Source organism: Neovison vison, chromosome 6 (genome assembly GCF_020171115.1).
Source record: "Neovison vison isolate M4711 chromosome 6, ASM_NN_V1, whole genome shotgun sequence".
Classification (NCBI taxonomy): domain Eukaryota; kingdom Metazoa; phylum Chordata; class Mammalia; order Carnivora; family Mustelidae; genus Neogale; species Neogale vison.
In genome coordinates this window covers 132232058-132256381 of record NC_058096.1, presented here as the reverse complement: position 1 = coordinate 132256381, position 24324 = coordinate 132232058, and the positions used below count along the sequence as shown (strand labels likewise).

Here is a 24324-nt window from a genome sequence, read left to right as displayed (position 1 = left end):
ATGTTGTGAGGGAGAAAAGAGAAAAATATTTGAAAGCACTTTAATCATGAAGGGTCATACAAAGGTAAATAATTGCTATTACTTACTATTTTAAGGATATGTAAATGGAAGCTTGTCTAGAGTTTATAGACCATGAAACGGTTCCTTTAAAAAAAAAAAAGATTTTATTTATTTATTTGACAGGACAGGCCTGGGGAGTGGCAGGCAGAGGGAGAAGCAGGCTCCATGCTAAGGGGCCTGATGAGGGACTTGATCCCAGGACCCTGGGATCATGACCTGAGCCCATGGCAGATGCTTAACCTACTGAGCCACCCAGGTGCCCCAAAATAGTTCCTTTTAAACTTGGGCTTACCTTGCTCTCTAAGGCTATATCTCATTCCACAGGAAGTAACCAGGTCAAGCAAGGGCAGGTCACTCAGGAAATCCAAGATTGCAGTAGAAACTTTTCCTGAGTTGGACCACAAAAACGGGCCTAAGTTGGTGTATATAAGATGCACTTCCCTTAATTAAAACATTTAAATGAATGTCATGCCCTCAGTAGCAGTGAAGTAGAGTTCCCACATGTTTTTATGATCATCAACCCATCTTACCATGTTCAGTTGACCTGTACACACTGGTGAACTAAGCACATCTGCACCAGCAAGCATCTTCTGGCAGTTTACTGACTGCCTCCAGCTGGCCAGTTAACTGTGGGGTTGCTATCGAGGAGAAGCAAACATTTTCCAGGAGAATAGAGGTGGAAAAAATAAATAACTTCAGGATTTCGTCGGAGAGGAAATCCTATTTGTCACAAGGTGTTGTTTCCGCCAACAAATTGCTAAATGCATTGCACACAACCGAGCTTCTGTTAATGAGGAAATAGAACCAAAGAAAAATAAGAAGGTGGCAGAGGCTTCGTTTTAATAGCATTTCAGATTCTTCAACTTCACAAAAATCTTCATTGTGATTTCACTTCTTGACGAATACTTGATGGCCAGGAGCCCAGAGCAGTGGTCGAATCTCTTACTCCTCAGAGTGTGGTTCGGGGACCAGCAGCATCTCCAGCACAGCCAGAGCATGTCAGAAATGTAGACTCCCGGGCCCCACTTCAGACCTACTGGGAAGAGTTCATATTTCATGAGGTTCTCCAGATGATTCACGTGCATGCTGATTCTAGTCTGTTACTCCATGTTGTACACTTGCAAGCCCTAGAGTAGGAGAACAACCTGAAACCACCTACCTCAGGCTTCAGGTTCTAGGGTGCTGAGTTATTACCGTCCCCTGTTTATAGATGAGACACATAAGGCCCAGGGAGCTCAAGCCAGGTGCCTAAAATCACAACGCTTGATGTCTCCTGACATGGCGTGGCATCCAGCCCCACAGCCCCAGCTCCTTCAGGGTCTCTCTGTTCGGTCTCCCTTTATTTCCCCGTGAGAGTGTGGATTCCCCAGCCCATATTTATTTCTCTGAATCTGGTGGAGAAAAGACAAACTTTACCTCCTTATTTTGACTTTTGCTTTCCGAATCAGAAAAACAAGTTCAGAGAAATGTTAAGAGTTTTGCCTATGGGAGAATCACCTTGACATGTAAAATAAAAGCAGACTTCAGAGCTTGAGGGAGACCTATTTCCAAAGGGATCATGGAGCTTCTTTCTTTCTTATGTTGGGGCAGGGGCACCTTTGGTGTGCTTGCTCAAATAGATGTCACTCGAAGAAAAACTTACAGGAGAAGCTGCTGTCCTATATATAAAAAAGACACTGTACTGTACTTAATTTAGCCCTCCTTACAGAAAGGGTCATGAATATGCATTTGGCTAAGATAATTCTTTCACAGCCTCATGTGTGATGCTGCAGGCTAAGCTAATCAGCATGGCTAATTTTAGCCTTAGTTTTGAGGCTTTATTTTAGAATAGGTCACAGTTCTAGTACTAACCTATAGCTTATTGTGTGAGAGAGGAAAGCATCAAAAAGATAGAAAACCAAGCCATTGCCACCAACCCCCGACTATAAATGTATTGTGTGTAATTGAGATTTCGTTCCGCTTACAGTTAGTGATATAATTAATAAAGTGAACTTGATCTCTGCTCTGCAATGAAAGACATTATCTACTGTGGGGACTTAGGAGGTCCATGAGCTGCCTCTCTCTGGGATGAAGGGGGAGTGATGAATATCTTTGAAAGCTCTACTCGTGTTGAATCACTATGTCACGCACCTGAAACTAATACTGCACTGTTTTGTTAATGAACTGGCATCTAAAGAAAAACTTAAAAAAGAAAAAAAACAGCTCAACTTGTAGGCACTGTATAAAAGAAGGTAGAAAAGGCATCTTATAAATGAGAAAGTTTGATTTGATAGGTCCTTCGAAGTGGCTCTGGGGACATGCAGAGGAGGCCCAGGACTACGGTGAGATCAAGTTACTGCCTCCCCCTGCTAAGTCCAGGGCAATGAGGATTGGAAAACCTTCTGGCCTGTGGTTCTACGTTCTCGTTTGCAGGGATGGGGGGTGCTGGTGGTGGAGGGTGTGCTGGCCAAGGGAGGAGCAGAGGGTCAGAGTGGGAGAGGGACTCACATCCCAGGGCTTCAAAGAAATCTAGCCAGATCTGAGCGAGAGGGTGCAGTCCAGTAGAGCTAGACATAGAAAGGAGGACAGTCTAGAACAGCACTGTCTGGTAGGACTTTCAGTGATGACTGAAATGTTCTATAATCTTGTCACAGATGGCTTTCAAGTGCTTGAGATGTGGCCAGCGCAACTGAGGAACTGAATGTGTCATTTTCTGTCACTGTAATTAATTTTGATTTAAATAGCCACATGTGCCTGGTGGTTACCATATTGGACAAGGCAATTCTAGACAGAGAGCTCTTTAAAGAAATAGAAGTTAGAAACCAAAAGTGAGCTAAGGAGAAAATGTTGAGTCCACGTTATGAAAGCCTAGGTCCTGTTCTAAAGGGACATAGGAGAACCGTCTGGAAAGTATCAGAAATATAAAACTGCTTGGACCCAGCCCAGGGCTACCCAGTCAGAATCCCTTTAGGCATGGACCTTTAACTGAGAGCTACCGGACTCACTGATATGAGGAGGAAGGTCTGGTAAAGAGAGTTGTACCCAGGTATCGCCACTGACAGTGGGGGAGCCCCTGCTGGGGGGAAGAATGATATGGTAATAAGTGCTTTAGGGAAGATACGTGGCAGCCTGTGTAAGATTGGAGGTGATTGCAAGAGCGGAGCTATCTGGAGTTTTCATTTCTGCCTTGGAGTGTAAGTGTGTTCGTTTCACTGAGGGCTGTCCATATTCCTCCCTGAACTGAACATTGGTTCAAAATGTTCCCTAGCAAATATGCTGCTCTAAGCCTCCAGCCCCACTAAATGTTATGGTGATTGAAAATTACACTCGCTTCCCACAGGCCCAGAAGGGGGCTCTTTGTAATGAAATAGAGATGCAGCAGCATTTGGAATGTGGAGTAACGGCCTCTCCAGGACCTCCAGCAGAAGCCCATGGGAACCACAAAAAGGGATGACTCACTGTGGAAAATAATGATCGCTGCCCTCCGAGTGGACCCTTCCCCCTCCATGACTTCTGAGCTCCCATGAGCAATCTTAATAGCTGCTGGTGGGAACTAGGACACCCCGAGAACTAGGCCTAGCTGATGACTCACTGCATAACCATGAAAAACCGTCTCATGATCACAGCGGGGGGAGAGACTGCTTTTAAAAATTGAAAAGGAAAAATAAAACCCAGTGTATGTTGAAGTTTAGAAGTTGATACAGTGCCTTTTCCAAAACAACAAAATTTCTGAATCGGTCCTTATCTTCAGTGCAGGGGAAGGTACGTCAGGTGTGACAAACTGAGTACCTTTATTAGCTTGCAGGAGAACGGAAGTCTGGGATCTCCGAAATGATAGTTCTCCTTGGCGGAGTCCAGCTGTTTCAGCTGTCCTGAAAGACAAGGGAGTTTGCTCCAGCTCTGCTCTTAGCCCTTTATGTATAAATTCTTTTACAAACCAATAATGATACAACCCAGACATTGCTTTGGACGCCCTGTCCCAAGATGACAGGAGGCTTGGCTCAACCGAAGCTTGTCCAGAGCTCTCTTCATGATTGCCGTGCAGGCTCTCTCTGCCTGTGTCTCAGGTACTGAGGATGGGGCCTCCTCTGGCACTTAATGGTTCAGACAGCAAACCCAGCCTCTCCACCTACTATGCTAAGTGTCTGATGAGTGTAGCATCTCAAGGAGCATGTGATTTTCTAGCAGCTTGTCGGCTCTGACCCCTCCCACTCCTTCCCTACCTCTTCTATGGAGTACGGCCAAAGCCCTCCTCTTGTCTCTGGCAGAAGGGATCATCTTTTCTTCCCTTGCACTCATGTCAGGTATTTTTCTAGATACTTAAAATTGGGTGCTTGCTTTAGCAGCATATTGGTAAAATTGGAATGATAGGTACTTATGTTTGGTATGTGAGCTATGAAGAAAACTAACATTTTCTACCTCCGAAGGGACTACTTACAGTCATTTATTAAGCACTTACTATGCTCTGGACACCATACTAGATAGAGTATTTTAAGAAAACTTTTAGCAGGGCAAGGAGATTAGACCTCAAGAGATAAAAAATTGAGGTGTCTGAGATATAACGGATATCTGACAAATGACTCACTTTAGCAGTGTCCATAGGTATGGGCTCTATTGTTTTCTAGAAAGTCTTAAGGATTAAATGTATAATATAAAAGAATTTGACCTTGCTGGCCTCTGTTTTTCTTTAAGAGGTGTTTACATAATTGAATAGCAGCACTTATCTTTTGTAAAATTGTATGCTATACTCATGAGTTCACATATTATTATTGTAACATCCCCAAGTCTTCGGTTGGACTCCTTAGATGCGGAGCCAGAGATGGTTATTCTGGTGCATGTGTTTTATGAGTGAGCACTCTTGGGCTGGGGGAGGGGGGTATGTCTGGACAGGGCAGCAGTGGAAGGAGCCCGATCCCACTTCGAGCAGGAGTGATACCAGGGGGCTGGCTCCACTGTAAATCATCCAGTCACTGGCCAGGGCTGCTCTCCACAATGGAGGGAATGTATAACCTCTTTGCTATGGAAATTCTTCGACCTGAGAGCACTTGTCTGGAGAAGGGAACATTTGTGCCCTGTTAGCCATTGTTATGGGCTGAATTTTGTCCCCCCCAAATTCACATATTGAACCCTAACCCCCAGTACCTTATAATGTGACTACATTTGGAGATAGGGCCTTTAAGGAGGTGATTAACATAAAATGAGGCTGATAGGATGAGCCCCAATCCTGTCCGACTGGTCCTTCTGTTAGAAGAGGAGATGAGGACACTGACAAACACCAGGAGCACCAGTGTGCAGAGGGTCAGGCACCCAGGAGAAATCAGAACTGCTGAAGAAGAAGACCTCGGACTTCTAGCTTCCAGAACTATGAGAAAAATGCATTTTTGTTGTTGAAGCCTCGCAGTGTGTGGCATTTTGCTGTGGCGGCCTGAGCTGACAAACACAGCAACCAGCACTCATGGCAGCTGGAGTGTGAGTGTGCCAAAATGTGGCAGGTTTCAGTGGCACACCAGTAGTATTCACTATGCCCCCTTAGAGTTAGAAAACTGACCCAAGAAGTGACAGAGGCAGCCCAGGGTCACAGGCCATATACAACAAGGGCCAGATTTGAACCTCAGGCTGACCCTTATAGCTTATCTTCTAATCTCTACTCCTTATTGCCGCTCCTGGTGGGAGGCAGCCTTCCTCAGAAGCAGCAGACATCACCAGTCAACTTGGGCTTCAGTTTCTGTGTTTTTTATCCCAACTTGTCCCAACCTTACACAAGACAGTGCTCCCTGGGGAAACTGAGGCAGCTCAGTATTGACAGTGTCTGCCTCTGAGTGCCTTCTCCAGACATTGTCTCACTCAGTAGTTTGGGGAATGATGTAGCATGTTAATCACAGGTTTCTCCTACATATGAGGTGATGTCTTTATTTAAAATGTTTTCATTAAAAAATGGAATAAGGCAATCCTTTTCACACCCACAAGTGCCATTTTTAGGAAAATAAGAAATTCTGAGGACTGCCTTGACAGTGTAATAATAACTATTGTCATTCTGAACACCGCTGCTCCCAATTTATAATGGGAGAAGATGGTCTTTGGAGGCCACATCAAGATCTAACAATAGATCAGTTTCTTCATATTATATCTTTTGTTCAGTATTTTCTGGCTCATAATAAAGCCATTGCCCACTTCAGAAAACTAAAAAAGAAAGGAAAAATAAAGAAGGGCATCCCTGGGCAGCTGCCTGGCCTGACAGCCCCAGCCGGCTCTGCCGCAGCGGAAGGAGAGAGCATGCTCTCTATGAGGAAATGCTTTCCCCTAGATGGTGGGCAGAGTGAGAACCATTTTAAAAAGTGTCCTGTGGATATTGCCGGCTTCCTAGGAGAAGGGGCAGAAAAGTGTGAGTGCATCTGTTGGATTTCCCAAATCACAACGGTTGGTCACCGAACTGTTCTGACACTGTTATTAGATGTGCGGAGAGTGGTTTGTAGCTGAAGCGGAGTCAGGGCACCTGGAGGAGAGCACAGTCTACCAGTGACTGCTGTCACACATTGCGTAGTCTAGACTCAGAGACAGCTGCAGATGTTGGTATGAAGAAGACATTTTTTTTAAAAGATTTTATTTATTTATTTGACAGAGAGAGATCACAAGTAGGCAGAGAGGCAGGCAGAGAGAGAGAGAGAGAGAGGAGGAAGCAGGCTCCCCGCTGAGCAGAGAGCCCGACGTGGGACTCGATCTCAGGACCCTGAGATCATGACCTGAGCCGAAGGCAGCGGCTTAACCCACTGAGCCACCCAGGCGCCCCTGAAGAAGACATTTTTACTGTTGCAAATTATGATTCCTTCTGAGATAAAAGTTCAGAGTCTTCGAGAGAGAGGAGAGAAAGAGGGGTCTCAGGGGAAAAAATCTTCATATTCCCTCCCTGCCTTCTCCTGGCCCTCCCCCAAAGATTAGGAAATTCTTTACATGAAATACTATGTAGTAGTTCAAAAGTCTTTATCTTTTAGAAACGTAGGCATTCATTTATTCGACGAAAAGTTTGGAGTGTCTGCTTTGAACCACGGGTTGGAGAAGCCACAGGGAACGGGATAGGCTTGGCTCCTGTCTCCTAAGAGCTTATCAATGGGGGGTATAAGTAGAAACTATTTTTCTCTGAGCAGACAGTAAGTGCTAGGCATTATGCTAAGTCTGTGGTTCTTAAACTTCTAGGATCCCCCTGGAGGGCTTGCTAAAATGCAGATTGCTGGACCTTCACCCCAGTTTCTGATTCAGGTAGTCTGGGATGCCTAAGAATTTGCTTTTCTAGTAAGACCCCAAGTGATGTTCTTACTGCTCTTCTGGGACCACCCTGTAGAAACCATTGAGCTAAGCTCATGGCATGCACCTGCTCACGGTGTACTGAATGGTTAGAATCATTCAGGGTGGTGGCGGGTGCGCAGGCTGAGGTATTCCTGCCACATAACCAAGTTCCTTTAGAGGAAACTTGGTTTTGACTTGATGCAAATTTCTTGTTTTATTGCCTCTTTTTTTTTTTTTTTTAATTCCTTGGTGCATTTTCCTGATCATTTTAGAAGTTTGAAAAGCTGGTGCAATGATTGATGAAGTATGGGGGAATGTCTCACTAAACAGTTGCACTTGTATGTCACTTTCTCCTTGAAGGCCCTAAGAGGTAGAATGGTAGTTCTTAAAGAGTGTTGCCAGACTTGGCAGCAGCGTCTTACCACATAGCCCGCGCTGCCCTCCTCCCAAGACTACTGCATCTGAAACACTGGGCATGGGGCTAGGAATCAGGCCTCCAGGGGATCCCGATGTACGCTGCAGTTTGAGCACATCTGAGGTCAAGGGGAGTGACAGTTGGGCTGAGTCTAAGGGAGGGGCCCTGTCATTCACTATTCCCATCTCCTTCCAGGCAGTTCATCAGGATGACTAAGCTTCAGTTTTCGCATCTCAGAAAGTCAAAAGTCTATCCCTTGATGTGGAGAAAGGGGAACCCTCTTACACTGTTGGTGGGAATGCAGGTTGGTGCAGCCACTTTGGAGAACAGTGTGGAGATTCCTCAAGAAACTAAAAATAGAACTTCCCTATGACTCTGCAATTGCACTCTTGGGTATTTACCCCAAAGATACAGATGTAGTGAAAAGAAGGGCCATCTGTACCCCAATGTTTATAGCAGCAATGGCCACGGTCACCAAACTGTGGAAAGAACCAAGATGCCCTTCAATGGACGAATGGATAAGGAAGATGTGGTCCATATACACTATGGAGTATTATGCCTCCATCAGAAAGGATGAATACCCAACTTTTGTAGCAACATGGACGGGACTGGAGGAGATTATGCTGAGTGAAATAAGTCAAGCAGAGAGAGTCAATTATCATATGGTTTCACTTATTTGTGGAGCATAACAAATATCATGGAGGACAAGGGGAGTTAGAGAGGAGAAGGGAGTTGAGGGAAATTGGAAGGGGAGATGAACCATGAGAGACTATGGACTCTGAAAAACAATCTGAGGGTTTTGAAGGGGCGGGGGGGGGTGGGAGGTTGGGGGAACCAGGTGGTGGGTATTAGAGAGGGCACGGATTGCAAGGAGCACTGGGTGTGGTGCAAAAACAAGGAATACTGTTACACTGAAAATAAATTTTAAAAAATTTTAAAAAAAAGGTCTATCCCTTGCTGTCCAACATCTTTCAGAGTGGTGGGGGAAGACAATCATGACTTTAATTCATGACATGGTTTAATTCATGACATGAAAATTCCTAGCTACCCATGAAATAGCACCATTCAATGGGAAAAAGATCGGATTCAGGCTATTTGTGTTCTAATCTAGTGTCCACCCTGAAGACAGCTGTGTGACTTTCAGTTGATTATTAGCCTGTCTGAACCTCAATTTCACAGTCTGAAAAATAAGATAAAATTGTTTTCCTGGTCTAGCTTGAATAACTATTGCACTGATTAAATGTAATAATGGATATGAATGTGCTTTTGCAAACTGTGGAAGTATTGTAACTTTGGACTGCTTTGTTCTTCCCCATCAGTAAAATGGGGACAGTTCTATAAAACTTCACAGAAATCGTGAGTAGTTAAGAAACTCATGACACAAACGTTTGAACTCTTCTAAAGTAAAGTTTGTTTCTTCATTTTTTAGGGTTTGTAGTATGTAAGGTTGGAAGATGTACAGGTATTATAGCCTTATGTATTTTATTATAGTGCGTCTATGTAATTATATATGATAGTACTTTTATTTGAACTGGTCACATCCTAGAGCAGTGGTTTGGATGTTGTGGACCCAGACCAGCAGCACCAGCATCCCCTGACAACCTGTTTGAAATGCAGTTCTCGGGCCTCCCTCCAGACCTACTGAATCAGCATCTGGGCAGGGCCTAATGATCTGTGTTATAGTAATACCCAAGGGGGCTACTGATGTTCACTGAAGTCTTAGAGGAAGGTATACATTAAGGTCTTTTTTATTTTTTATTTTGTATTTATTTGATTTTTTAAAAGATTTTATTTATTTATCTGACAGAGAGATAGTGAAGCAGGGGCAGTGGGAGAGGGAAAAGCAGGCCTTCTGCCCACCAGGGAGCCTGTTGTAGGGCTCGACCCTAAGACCATGGGATCGTGACTTGAGCCAGACAGATGCTTAACAACTGACCACCCAGGTGTCCCTAAGGTCTTCTTAGTTTTAACGATTTATTTATTTATGTGTTTATTTATTTATTTAAGGGAGAGCACTGGCGGGTGGACTGAGGGGGAGGGAGGGAATAAGCAGACTCCATGCTGGATTCGGAGCCAGACTTGGGGCCTGATCTCACGGCCCTGACCCTGAGATCATGACCTGAGCCGAAACCAGGAGTTGGTGGGTCAACTGACACCCAGGCATCCGTATTAAGGTCTTAATTGAAGGGTCTGGCAAACAGCATCCTTTTCGTAGCACAGGGTGATTGCTTGTCTTTTTCTCCATCGTGGACCTGCAACAACTATGCCCAAGCTCAGGCAGCCATGCTAGGATTCCTTCATAAACACACTGCCGCTGCCCACCCAGCCTAGTAGAGATCTGGAATGCCGCTCCAGCACATCTGTTATGAGGCTGACTTCAGGGTGTGAGGAAATTAAAGCTATTTATCACAGACCATTTTCCCTCAATGACAGGAGAAATGAGCCTTAGCCTAACAAGGCTTCAAACTGGGCCCGCGTTTGAAAAACACATAGCTTGACAAACACAGTTTGAGCAGACTTATATTTCTTTTGACTTTTCCTTTTGAAAACGAACTTTTTTGAGATGCACCAAGATAGTGGTGCTTGTTTAAGAAATATTGGAGGTGGCTTCATCCCAGTCAGTTTCCTGACTCAGGCATAAGTCCCAGGATGGCATATTCTTCTGAGCATTTTTTTCCTTCCTCTCCTTCCTGGGAGGGGATCCCTGGTAAGAGAGGGAATCTTTCCTCTGAGGCTAAGACTGCACAGAAGCCATGTTATGGGAGGTGGGGTTTGGTATTTATCAAGAGAAGGATTTGTCTGTATGGTTTGGCCTGCTGCCTTACTGCCCATTTGAAATGGGTACGGTATGGATTTTGAGAAGTAATTCTATTTTGTGCATGTATGTGTATATATAAAATTAAACTTGATAAAAATCTGTGATTGTCTAATATTTATATTTCTTCCTGGTGTTGTGCATTACAGGCAACACATATACAGAGTTTTATGTTACATGTTAGTAAATGACATCTATTTGGTGCCTACCATGTACACAGTGCTTTGCATCCATCATACTATTTAATGTTCACAACAATCCTCAGAGATGGTTACAGTCATGTCCATTTTACAGGTGAGAAAACTGAAGTACAGGAGTTTAAATAATGCCTGTCATAGAGCTGATATTAGAGCCTCGATTTAAACGTAGATCTTTTGGATTCCAATGCCAGCATTCTCAAACAGTGTTTTTCAAACTGTGTGTTGAGAAATCACTTTAACAAGTTGCAACTAGCATTGTAAAAAATTGAATAGAATGTGAAAGACTAGAATGTGTCATATTTAGTATGGGTAAATCTTGATGCATGAAATTTTCAACTATAAATATGTTTTTATTTGTACACAAATGTAAGCACATTTCTGTGTGTTGGGCAACAATGTAAATGATATTTCCTGTTGTGTCACAATCAAATTGAAAGCAAATATTCTGGCCTAAAGGAGGAGGGGAAGAGAAATAGAGGGGAAAAGGGAGAATATAAGGAATAAGTAAATGAATGAGTAACTGTCAGACAAACAGAGAGCCTTTGGGAGAGGAAGAGGAAATAGGAGGGAGTGGGAAGAGGGGGAAAGAATGGACCAATCTGTGAAGAAGAGAGATGCTGGGGAGCGGACAAAGAGACACAGGGAGTCACATTATTCTGTCTACCATTCCATTCCATTAATCAATCTTGAATAAAGATTTTTATAAAACGTGCCCCTATATACAAAGAATCTACTTCATCTGCTGTTCAACTGAAAACATGTGATCTGAAGGGAAACAGGCTGTGTTGGAGTTACCAAAATGCCCAATATGCTCCTTCCTAAGAAGCTGGTGAAGGCAGTTTTGAGTATATATTATTTTTGTCTTTTGAGCTAATTTTGATGCCATGACACTGCCTCTTTTGTCTGATGGGAAACCATAGATAACAAAGATTTTAATGTAGTCCCTAAGTATCTTACTTTCAGAGGATTCTGGAATCAGTTAACAAAAAGCCCCTTTTTTCAGATGTGGAAATTGAGTGAACATTTTATAAAGTTTCCCTATAGACAATGCTTTCATAAGAATCCTATTACTGAATCTTCATAGCTACCCTCGTAGGTTTCCCTTATGCCAGTTTTACTGGAGAAATTGGCTCAGGAAGCTCAAGCCCCTTGCCTCACTTCTTACATAAGAGGTGGTAGAACTTAGATTCAAACCTGATTCTCTGACCCCTAATTCCATATTTTCCCCCAGTAAACACAGAGTAGAAACAGTGGGATGAAATACAGTGCTGTTTGTTATAAATTAGAAGAGTTATTTTTGTTTATAAATCAGAGTCTGGTGCAAAGCCAAAAATGCCCGTGGTTTTAATGTGTGGGTTGTCACTGTAATTCACTCCTCTCCCCAACAGTATTTCCCTATTTCTAGGCCTTCTTTAGGAAATTGGAGTTGATATCGCTATGGGTTTTTGTTGCTGTTGTTGTTTTTTGGTGACCTATTCTTGGTCTTTCTTGGTTGAAAACCATATAAGTAAAAATTACATTTTTAGTTAGTAATAACATTGCATAAAATAACTTAGGTAGCCACTTCTTGGCATCAACTTAAGGGATGGTCTTTCCTTTAAAAAAAAAAAAATAGGGATGCCTGGTTGGCTCAGTCAGTTAAGCATCTGCCTTCAGCTCAGGTCATGATCCCAGAGTCCTGGGATTGAGTCCTATATTGGGCTCCTTGTTCAGTGGGGAGACTGCTTATCCTTGTGCCTACAGCTCCCCCTGCTTGTGCGTGTGTGCTCTCTCTCACACAAATAAATAAAAACCTTAAAAAAAATAAATGTCATATATAGAGGTGAGTAAGCAGAGTCCCAGCTGACTCCACCTCAAAAGCCTTCAGAGCCTGTTGGGAAAAAACCCATAATGTTTCCCTCAGCTTGCCTAAATGCCATTGCTGTATATCCTATCCATCTTGCCTAGTCTCATAACTAATATTTTTTTTAAAAAAAGAAACAACAGGGAAGAGTGCTGACCAAGTTCTGCTCCAACAGCCTATGCAGAAGTTTAATGTGGGTGTGTAATAGGGTCCTGCAGCCAAAGCCTCTCATCCAGTGTTTGCTCCTAAATCCCCTCATTTGTCATAAGGATTCATGCCTCTGAATGTAAAGACTTTAAAGGAGATCATTTCTTCTCATGTCATGGTTTTATTCTTCTACCTTCAAAATATAAATGAATCATCCCTCCTTTCCTCTACTGGATAGGGTCTGATTGTTGTTTATTCTCTATTTCAGAGATCCCTGAAGACCCGCTTGTGGCTGAAGAGTATTATGCTGATGCCTTTGATTCCTGTTCTGAAGAAAGTGAGGAGGAAGAAGAAGAAACAGTCTTCTCAGCAGCAGAGGAAGAGGTCAAGGATGAGGGACCCCAGCCTGCTTACAGAACATTCCAACAGGTATAGGCCGCTCACCAACAGAGATGTGGAGCTGTCTGAGGTTCTGACCAGGTTGTGACTTCTCAAAGAGAGTCAAGGAAATCTTAGAACTTGAAGTGGGGATGGGGGACTAGGGTGTTTTGGGTTTTTTTGTTTGTTTGTTTGTTTGTTTTTGTTTTTCTTTATTTGTTTGTTTGCATTTTGGCGGGGGGTACTAGGGTTTGTTATAAAGGCCCAGTGTGATGGGTCCAGGGACAGCTAGGACCGCATGGAGTTCTGAGATTCTGGTGTGGACCAAGTTGATGAGGGATGGGCTGGAGCACCCAGTACTTATTCAAGTGGAAAGATGATACACACTGCACTGAAGAGCACCCTGTATACAGCTGTTAAATAAAGAATGCAGGTGTCTCTTTAGAAGAGATATGGAGATTTTTAAAAATACACTTTTCTGCCTGGTAATCAGATTTTTGAATCATGTCCTAGTGCACAAATTAGTTCTGAGAATGAGGCCCAGATATCCTGGGATTAGGGTATGATCTTTCTGGCCATGCCCAGCCTTTGTGGGCCCATCCTTACACATAGTGCTGGAGTCTCTGTATGTCTTCGGCATATATCTCTTTAACAATAGCAAGATTAAGCCCTAGCTAGGTTATAGGCTAAGAAACAGTCCCAGCATGTGATTTCTCTGCCAGGTGTCTATAGGAAAGAAAAAAAAGCAAGAGGTATGTAAGATGTAAGCAGATTACTTTGGGCAACTTATGCTCATAAACTTCATTTTCCTCTTAGGCCATAACATGGTAACCTTTCTAGTCCTAAAAAAATTTTTTTAAAGATTTTTTATTTATTTGACAGAGAGATAGAGTAGGCAGAGAAGGAGGCAGAGAGAGAGAGGAGGAAGCAGGCTCCCTGCTGAACAGAGAGCCTGATGCGGGACTTGATCCTAGGACCCTGGGATCATGACCGGAGCCGAAGGCAGAGGCTTTAACCTACTGAGATACCCAGGCACCTCCAGTCCTAAAATTTCTTAAGGCACAGAAGTTTTGTTACTGGGAATCATTAAGCTAGGAAATTAGAAGTCAATCAAGGGGTAACTGTATCAATGGAAACTTAATTCAGGAGGATTAATTGAAGTTTGTATACAATAATTTTTAAAGAATGTAATAGTCAATAAATATTATAATATTCAATAAGTAAAACCAATAAGAAATGTTTTCAGGTTCTATATAAGAAAAGAGAAAGATATAAGGAAAGGGAAACTAGAAGGATATGGATATGAGGCTAAGAAGAGAAAAGGATGAGAGAAAGAGGAGAAAGAGAATTTAGGAGACAAATACGTGAAGAGAGAAGTAGATGAATGTTGAAAGAAATACAGTCAAGGCAGAGAGTGATTCAGCATGCCAAAATAAAAATGCTTCCCTTCTATCATTTCCCCATTATCCAATGGACTCTGGTGAACAACAGCACCTCCTACCACACGTTTAAAATACAATTCCCATTTCATTCTGTGCCACGGTCCTAAACTTGTGAGACAAATCTTTTTTATTTATTTAAATAATTTCTACACCCAACATGGGGCTCAAACTAACGACCCCAGGATCAAGAGTCTCACCATGCTCTTCTGACTGAGCCAACCAGGTGCCCCAGGAGACAAATATTATAATATTGCAGAACCATCTTTCTGTGCCTATGGTTGCAAAACACATCCATTTTTACACAAAGCACCACATGACAAAATTTTAGCTACTAGTATTTTACTTTTTATTTTTAATAGATTAAAACTGATTCAGAAAATATACATGAATAAAATACACAGCAAACACCACTCAGGTCAGGAAATAGAACTTTGCTAGCCACTCTGGAAGTCCCGTCTTTGGCATACTTATAGGAACACAGGGCTGGAAATCAAAATGCCTATATACAAAACTAGCCTTTGTTACTTGCAGGTTGTGTGACCTTGTGCAAATTACTAAATTTCACTGTGCCTCAGTTTTCTAATCTGTAAAATAGGACAGTAATGACTCCTACCTCACAGAGTAGGCTGGGGATTAAAATGCGGTAATCAATGTAAGGTACTTAAAATAGTATCTAGAATTTAATAATTAATTAATGAGATATTAATTATGATGATGATGATACCCAGCCATCTTGTAGGGGTTTTTTTGTTGTTAACATATAATGTATTATTTGCTTCAGGGGTAGAGGTCTGTGAATCATCAGTCTTACACAACTCAGAGTGCTCACCATAGCACATACCCTCCCCAATGTCCATAACTCAGCCACTCTATCCCTATCCCCCAACCCCCCAGCAACCCTCAGTTAGTTTCCTGAGATTAAGAGTCTCTTATGGTTTGTCTCCCTCCCGATGCCATCTTGCATCTCTTCCCCCCACAACCCCCTATCATGCCTCTCAAATACCTCATATCAGAGAGAGCATATGATAATTGTCTTTCTCTGATTGATCTATTTCATTTAGCATAATCCTGTGGGTTTTGTCAAAAGATTTATTTATTTTTTAGAGAGAGCAAGTGCATGAGCTGTGGATAGGGCAGAAAGAGGGGGAGAGACTCTCAAGAAGACTCCTTGCTGAGCATGGAGCCCAACACAGGGCTTGATCCCATGACCCTGAGATCATGACCTGAGCTAAAACCAAGAGTCGGGTGCCCCATTGACTGAACCACCCAGGCACCCCATCTTGTGGATTTTTTATGATACTTCCCAAATTCTCTAATGTTAGTGTGAGATTTCACAACTGTGGTATTTAAAAAAAAAATTTTCCTCCTTTTTATTTCTTAGGGCCAATGATAAATATAGGACAGCAGTTTTGCTCTCTGGGCCATGCATCTGTCACATGTGATATGATAACTGAAATTTTCTCTGCTCAGTGAAGTGTTAGGAAAAGAGTGATCTTTTTGGAATGGTACCACAGGGGCAGAGAAATGGATACAGGCTAGGCTTTGTGAGTTGATTTTAAATCTATTGGGACAGGATGCTGAGGCCTCTCACACCCACATGGGTATTTTGTCTCACAAAACCGTTGGGTAGTTATTCTTATTTCTGTTTTCCAGATGAGGAAACTGAGTCACTGAGAGAAGTAGGTTGCCTGTGACCACACAACTAGGGAAGGCGTTCAGAACCACGAACAGGTCTGGGTCTGTCATGCTCACCAGCCAGTGTTCTTTCTGATACAAAATGTGTATCAGGCTAGAGTAATTTTAGTATAATAGAAACAGGAGTGGAAATCTCATTGAATAATCTGTGGAAAGATAGGTAACTACAGTCCCATTTGTTTTTCCTGTAATCTGATATTATTTTCTCCACCCCAAAGAGGGTGAGTGTGCGGTTGTCATGGGTGTCTGCTCTTCTCTTTCTAGGTTATTTAACGAGCGACACTCAAATTGTAGTTACAGAACACTATGCTGAGACCCGATCACTGTTGGCTTTGTGAATTGGGTGAAAACTGCAGCCATCACTTGGATTTGCCCTTCCCTCCCCCTAGTCTCACCACTGACCCAAGTGTGCCCAAGGTATTTGGTGGTCCTTCTACCCATGGCTTTTATGTGAGTAGTCAGATCAAGTTGATTCTTATTCCTTCAGGTAGAGCAAAAGTCACATAGTTTGTATTTGATGGAAGAGGTGCTTTCAAAAAAAACCCAAAAAACAAAAAACCATGGGCTTCATTGGGATTGATTGCTGAGTCCCTTGCGCCACCTGTGACAATCTTTTCAGCAGCAGCATCTCCAAAGTGGTTTTTATTAAACACCTAATTGCTGCTGATCGTTCCTTCCCTCTCTGCTGCGTTAAGCCGAACATATCATATTGTTGATAGCTACTCTGTGAAGGCTGTGGTCACTGAATTGGAACAAGCCTCTTAGATCTCAGGAGAATGGAGTTTATAGCTGTCATCATAAGAGGGGTTTCAACAGTATTTGTGGGACCTGTCACTGAAAAGTATTTTTCCTCTAATGGATATGCTTTAGGGCCGCAGATTGATGGGGTGTATTCAGAGACCCTTCTGTTTTCCCTCGTTGCCTTGACCACCATTTCCCTCTGCAAGACTAATCAATGTCCTATGTGCACCAGGAATACACACGCTAGGTAGATCATAATAACTTCACACAGAACTCCCTCAGGAAAGGCTCTGCTTAATGAATGTGGCTTTCAGCAATACTTGTTTTAAGAAGACTCTTAGGACCATGATGTTTGTTCTTGCCAAGACAAAGGGCTGTGGAGGCCCATTTTTCCAGCTAATTCTGAAGCTTTCACCAAATCCTCTAGTGGCTTTCAATTCCCTCTGCACAGCAAAGCATTAGGAAAAGCGCAATGATCTCCTTGGAATGGTGCCACGGGGCAGAGAATTGATGTAGGCTAGGCGAAGCCCAAGAGTCTACTGAGGACTCTCGGATCAGGTCATCATGAGAATATGTGCCTCTGAGCACCTTCTGGTAGTAGAGTCATTAGTTTAATAAATCCTCATTGTTATAACAGTAACATCTAACATCTCCTGAGCCTTTATTGTACGCCCTGTACTTTATATGACATGTCAGCCCAGGTCCTCTGGGAAGCAGGTGACAAGACAGAATTGGGGAAAGCCTCAAACCACGATGCTAGTCTGCACCTTTGTGGGTAAGGATGGAAGGGAAGGCAGGACTGCATGGCACCTTCAACATGCAGGGTCTGGAAAGGTCTTCACGGTGCCCATAAGAGAGCCCCAGACAAAGACTGCCTTGGCCATCAGAGGAGGCCAGACTGGGTGGGAATGGCCTGGCTCTGGTTTCCTAATGCTTGAACTGGCTGCGAGCTGCCGGGAGGAGCCGATCCTGGAGCAGCAGCGGAGGGCGGCTAGCTGGCTTCACAGCAAGGCTGGCAGCAGGCTGGCTCTGTAAGAGAAATGGAAGGGGTGCATCTCGGCTATGGGCACAGATGCATATTTTATTTCATTCTTGCAAGTTGGCCCTTTAATGCATGTATTGTAGTTGAACGCATCAATCTGGAATTGAACTGGCTGGAATTCCAACAAGGGAGAAGGTGAGAGTGAGGAACAAGGCAGGTGGGCACAAGAAAGGAAGAAAGCTTGGGTTAGTGATTTCCGTCCAGTTCTGCCTGACATTTGAACCAAAAAGTGGATGCCCCAGATGGAGAAAGGGCTGAGGGCTATAAATCCAGAGTCCCCCACTGCCTCTCAGGGTCAATGCATCTCTCAGGTTGAGAACCTCTTGGTGCTTTGAATTCTTGCCCTAGACTTAGAGTAGTTACAACCATGTGTTCTTCATACAGTACAGTTCCTCAGTGCTAGTCAGCTCTTCATCTGATGCTTAAAAAGAAACAGCATAGTTAGTCTATAATTGGTTACTGTATTAAGCACTGACTTTAAAACTCAGGTCCCTTGAAAGATGAGTCTGTTGTGATAGCCTCAGCTTGCACAAGAAGAAACTGAGGCTCCGTGAGGGGAATGCAGCCACCAAATAGCACAGAGCTAACAAGTAGGAGAGCTGCAGATCTGACATGTGTCTTAGCCATTCCTCTCTACAGTCTTCCGGGACAACTATTTAATTATTGCAATTATAATCCCTCCTCTGTGAGGACTGGGTAAACACAGTAGGTGTGAGGGGATAGCTGAGGGCCACCGCATTGTCTGGCTCTGTTCTCCTGAACAGAATTACTGAGCTGTGCACGAAGCAAAATTTACACTCGTTCTAGGAACAGTGCCGAGTTATGGAAATTAAAACAAAAAAGAGCCTGTCTCTCACATCTGTTACAGGATATAGAATTCTCTCCTCCTCCCATCTTTTTGTTTGTTTGATTTAATGGAAGATGCCAAAACTCTTGAGTCCAAACTGTAGGGCTGATTTAACTGGGATTTTGCATGATCTGACCTAACTCATCTGACTTCATGCATGGGAGGAAAGAGTTTTTGTCTGGAATTGGCCTCAGAGGTCATCAGTTCTAAGAAGCAGTCAGCCCCGCTATTTAACATCTCTCCATCAGCACCCCCGCCGCCCATGTCCCAGGCTGTAAAGCAGCCCATCTTGCTGAGGCATTAAAGGAACCCAGTGGTTTCATGTGTCATGCCTTCCAGGTAACAGGCCTTCTTTTTTTTTTTTTTTAAAGATTTTATTTATTTATTTGACAGACAGAAATCACAAGTAGGCAGAAAAGCAGGCAGAGAGGAGGAAGCACGCTCCCTGCTGAGCAAAGATCCTGATGTAGGGCTCCATCCCAGGATCCTGGGATCATGACCGGAGCCGAAGGCAGCGGCTTTAACCCACTGAGCCACCTAGGCGCCCCGGTAATAGGCCTTCTGTAGACCCAGTGTGTGTTGCTGAAAGGAGTCACTTTGATGGGACAATTTCCACTGCCAGCCCTATCCCAGCCCTCATTTTCAGCATGGTTATTCTGCCTTCCTTCTCTACAATTTCTTGTCCAGGCTAAAGCACAGCTCACTGCGGGCCAGACAGGGACCAGCAAACGTTGCTGTGGAACATAGCACTGTGGGCTTTGTAGGAGGTTTTAGCCCCTAAATTTTTTCAATTGGACCCACTGTTGTATTGAAGATTGTAACTACACTTTTTGCCCCAGTCCCAAAGAATGGAGGAAAAGAAGGAAGATGATGGGGTAGAAAAAGACAAAACAAAACTGAGTGGGAATGCACAGAATCTGTGTGCTCCTTGCAGTGTGGAGGGTGGGATCCTCCCCAGCCTCCACCACCCCCATGCTGGTGACTGAGCAGAGGTTCACAGCAACTGGGAAAGGAAAGGAACAGCAAGCAGTCCACCCTGGGCCCTCCTGTGCTTTCCTGGGGTTGGAGGTAAGCATGGTCGAGTGGTGTATGCTCATTTTGCAAAGCGGGTAAGCCTAATTGGAATGGCACCTTTGAACATCTCCAACAAGTCCCCTTCCCCTTCCACCAGCACTTAAGTCATGTGTCCACAGTTATCAGTTGAGCTGAGCTACCCAGACCATACAGGGCATGAATGAGTCTACAAAGAATAGGAGGATCCTCCCACATGGCCTTTGCAAACAAAGGGCCCTTCCCACTCTTCTGTGATTCATTTATACAGAGAAATTTAATTTTATTTTCTGAATATTTTATTCATCTGGAAAGACAGAGTGAATACCATTTCAAGTTGTCTGGTCTAGGAAGAAAGGAATGTGACACATCTGGGACATTGTTAGAGGTACTGTCCTTTCTACCTGACCCACATAGGACCACATCATACCAGAGTAAGCAACAATCATTCTTATTAAGACAGGGTCAGCTTTGCAGCCCAACAGGTGCCATGCTAAGTCCTTTCCATGCCTTATCCCATTTTATACTCACAGGCACTTTCCGGAGCTAACATCTTCTGTCCCACTTTACAAAGAGGAAAGTGCGACACAGAAAGAAAGAATAACTGACTTGACCTAGGTCACCCAGTCCATTGACAGAGCTGGAATTCAAACCAGCAAATTCTCCTTGTCAATGAGGGGACATGTGGGGTGAGTGCAGAAGTGAATGTAGAAGTTTCGTAAAGGAGAGGAAAAGAAGATGCCTGGGACCTAAGGGGCAGCTCCAAAATGTGTGAGAATGTGACTGGAGGATTTAAAATCGTGTTGAAAACACAGGACCAAGTTTCCCACGTACTCTGTGGGATTCATGTAGGAGTAAAGCTAGAACTGGAGTCAAAAATAATAACGTGCCATAAAGAAGTGTGTATCACAAGGGCTATCTTTTGGAACATGAATTGATCAATGTTCCTTAAATGGCAGGACTTTCCTCCCTAGACTACTGGGCACGTGGCGTGAGAAGAGATAAATAGTTCATCAGGAGCAAGTGAGCTTTTGGGAGGGAGGGGTGGCTTGGGGGCAGGCTCCCGGCACACTGCTGCAACTCCTTCAGCCTCCCCAGCTCCTGAAAACTTCATTGCACGAGTTGCTGGGTGGCCATCGTGATGCCACTCCGAGCAGCTCTGCTTTCTTTTCCCTCCTCTCCATCCTTTACATTTCCAAACTGTGATCCAAAATGTCCAAAGAGTTCTGGATCAGATACCTATGAATGTCTTTGAACCCCAGAAGCAACCCTGCGGATACTGATGTGCTGCAAACCTGGGCACTAATAGGAGACAGCTGCAGTGAGAAGGTTTTAATAAGGCAGAGTAAACAAGGCATTAGCAGTGAAATGTGGACACATTGACAATCACGTTTCAGTGACTCCGAATTCAGTGACAGAGGCATTTGGAGTTACGGGAGCCTGGGGGCTTGCCTCCAGTTTGAATGTGGCAGATGTGGTTCCGTGTTCCCGTCATGACACAAGTTCTGAGACCTTTTTTGCTTTGACAGAGGTGACCATTGGTGGTGAGCTAGGAGTGAAGATGTCAGCTTCCTGATTTCGGGACAGTTTCTGTGAAGGTGCCATCCACTCTGTCCTGTGGCTTTGCACCGAATGGCACCTTCTGCCATCCTATGAATTATGAATGCAAATAAACAAGGGTTTGCCTTCTAATGAGATCGAAGTGAGATGTGAAAGGTCCATCTGAGTGTGTAGAAAATGGATAAGGTCACCTTGGTGTTTTGTTTCTGTAACTTAGTGACATTTTGTAGGATGCAGTGGATAGAGTTTAAAGAATGGACAGTAGCTTAGTACAAGAACATGGGTGGGTTGTGGGAAAGAACGTGGGTGGGTTGTTGCTTGGGTCATACATTCATACACCACACAGATGAGGGTTCTAGGCACTGGGTGAAAGGTAGTGAAAAGCAGACCCAATGCCACCTTCATGGACATCGCACCTAGTCTCCTGTGTTTATGGAGTATCCATAGACTGTCAGCTCCCAAATGTGTATCTTCCATTCTGCACTTATGTCTCCAGGTTCACCTCCCCTGTCTGTCCAGGAGTGGGGATAGATGTCATGTGGACTTCTAATAGACATCCTGAACTTAGCATGTCCAAAACTGAAGGAATACACCCCAGCCCCAGGCCCAGTCAGCTCCTCCTGAGTCAACCTTGACTCTTGCATGTCCTTTCACTCACATTCCACTTCCAGTGCATGAGCAAAACCTATTGACTCGATGTTTAGAAGATGATCATTATTTAGCACCTCTGCTCCTACTGCTGGAGCCACCATCGCCTCCCCAGTGTATGACTGCAGTAGCTTCCAACTGGCCTCCTGGTAACCCTCCCTCCCATACTTCACTCAAACGAAAAGGCACAAGTCTGTTCAAAATGGCCTTGCAGCATCCCTTCATCACCCATGGAAGATCTCCTCCCTTCCATCACTGTGAGAATCACCCTTGCCCTCCCCACTCTAGTCACATCAGACTTCTTGCTGTTTCCGGAACACATCAGGCACGTTTCTGCCATTGGAAGCCTAGAACGCACTCCTCTCCAGATACACAAATTATTTTGCTCCCTCTCTACCTTCAAGTTTGTGCTTATATGCCATCATCTTGGGGAGGACTCAGACTACTTAGAGAATTTAGCATTTGCTGGTGTGAGAAGTCCTTGTGTCCTTTCCCTGCTGTATCGTCCTCCGTAGATCTTAACACTTCTGACCTACCACTGTTTCTTTGCTTACTCATTTATAGTTTCTCTCCCCCTTCTAGAATGTAAGCCAGTTGGGCAAAGATTCTGTTTGTATCACTGCTGTATCCCCAGCACCTTGAATAGTGTTCAGCACAGAGCAAACATTGAGCAAATATTGGGGACTAAATAGATGAATGAATGCCTACATGGATAAGCTAGTGGTACAGGTAGCCAATAAGCCAGGACACACACAGCTAGAGCAAAGAAGAAAGGAAGAAGTTGAGGTGATAGAAGAAATGGGCAGTTGGGGGAGGGGTCGAAACACCTCCTGAGAGGGGTTCAGGAAGTTCCTAGCAGAGGGGTTCTCAGCTGTGACCTGAGGGATGGAAAAAGCACTCTCTGCTGTAAGAAAACAGAGTTGGGAGAGGAGTGTTTCAGAGGCGCGTAGTGTGTGTAGGAAGGCCCAGGTCATGAGAGGGCTTGGCAAGTTTGAGAAATTGCAAGAAGACTGATGCTGTTGGAGAGGTCAGGCCAGCAGTAGCTACACCAACAAGGTCTTGTAAGGAGAGGCAAGCTTAGCTGAGGCAAGGTCTCAGAACTTGTGTCATGACGGGAACACGGAACCACATCTGCCACATTCAAGTGCAAGGCCAATCCAGTGAAGGGCAACTGAAGTCAAGTCTTTTTTCTTTTTTTTTTTTTTTTTAAAGATTTTATTTATTTATTTGAGAGAGAGAGACAGTGAGAGAGAGCATGAGCGAGGAGAAGGTCAGAGAGCGAAGCAGACTCCCCATGGAGCTGGGAGCCTGTTGTGGGACTCGATCCCGGGACTCCAGGATCACGCCCTGAGCCGGAGGCAGTCGTCCAACCAACTTAGCCACCCAGGCGTCCCTGAAGTCAAGTCTTAAAATGAATCTATGGCAGTAGAAATTGGAACGACAGTGGCAGTGAAATGTGGCGACTGGCTGAGAGGGGCCCTGAGGGAAATTTCAGGGACTTGGTGGCAATATGGATATTGTATGTGGAAGATTTGGGCATTTCACTGCATGCAAATTTTACCTCAGTAAGAATGATACATCATCAATGATGTCATCAAGACAAGAAAAACCACCAAAAAAACTACACCAGAATTGTGATATCCATACATATATTGTGACACATGTAAGTCAGCCGGTATCAAGGCTGTGTCTTTGACTCCTTGTAGCCCATGCATGACTTCAGGAGTCATGCTGCAAGGAGGTCTTAGGTACACTCAGGTAAGGTGTCTTAGGGAAAAAAAAGTTGAGTCCAGAATAACTTAGCTTGAGTGGGGAGAAGGGTTCTGTATGGTTTGGTCTCATCCTGCAGGACGACTCTGTCAAGACTGGTGACCAAGAGGTAAAAGAAATCAGCCCCTTCACACCCTCACACCCACTGATAGGGACCCTTGAGTGGCCCAAGGGTCTGAGTGAGATGAAGCTTAGCTGAGCTCCCCTCTGGCTGGAGCTCTACTGGGTGGTTATGTCCATTCCATGTATACATTTATAGATCTTTGTTTGGGTTTGTTCCACAGACAGAAATGGTGTTGGGCCTGGCAGCACACCACGTAGGTACCCATTCCCACTCATCCTGAGTGGCCTTCAGCCCCAGGAAACTTAAAGACTTCATAGCTGTGCAACTGTTTATATCTGGGTTGCTAA

At 44.1% G+C, this 24324-nt stretch overlaps 1 protein-coding gene across 4 annotated transcripts in view; it reads left to right on the top strand.

Moving 5' to 3' along the window:
* Positions 1–24324, top strand: part of NEK11 (NIMA related kinase 11) — a 256169-nt gene that overhangs the window by 150776 nt on the left and 81069 nt on the right. For all 4 annotated transcript variants that reach the window (XM_044252388.1, XM_044252389.1, XM_044252391.1 and 1 more), the window contains one exon: positions 13009–13169. In XM_044252388.1, coding sequence (XP_044108323.1) covers positions 13009–13169 — 161 coding nt within the window. The remainder of the gene's footprint in view (positions 1–13008; positions 13170–24324) is intronic.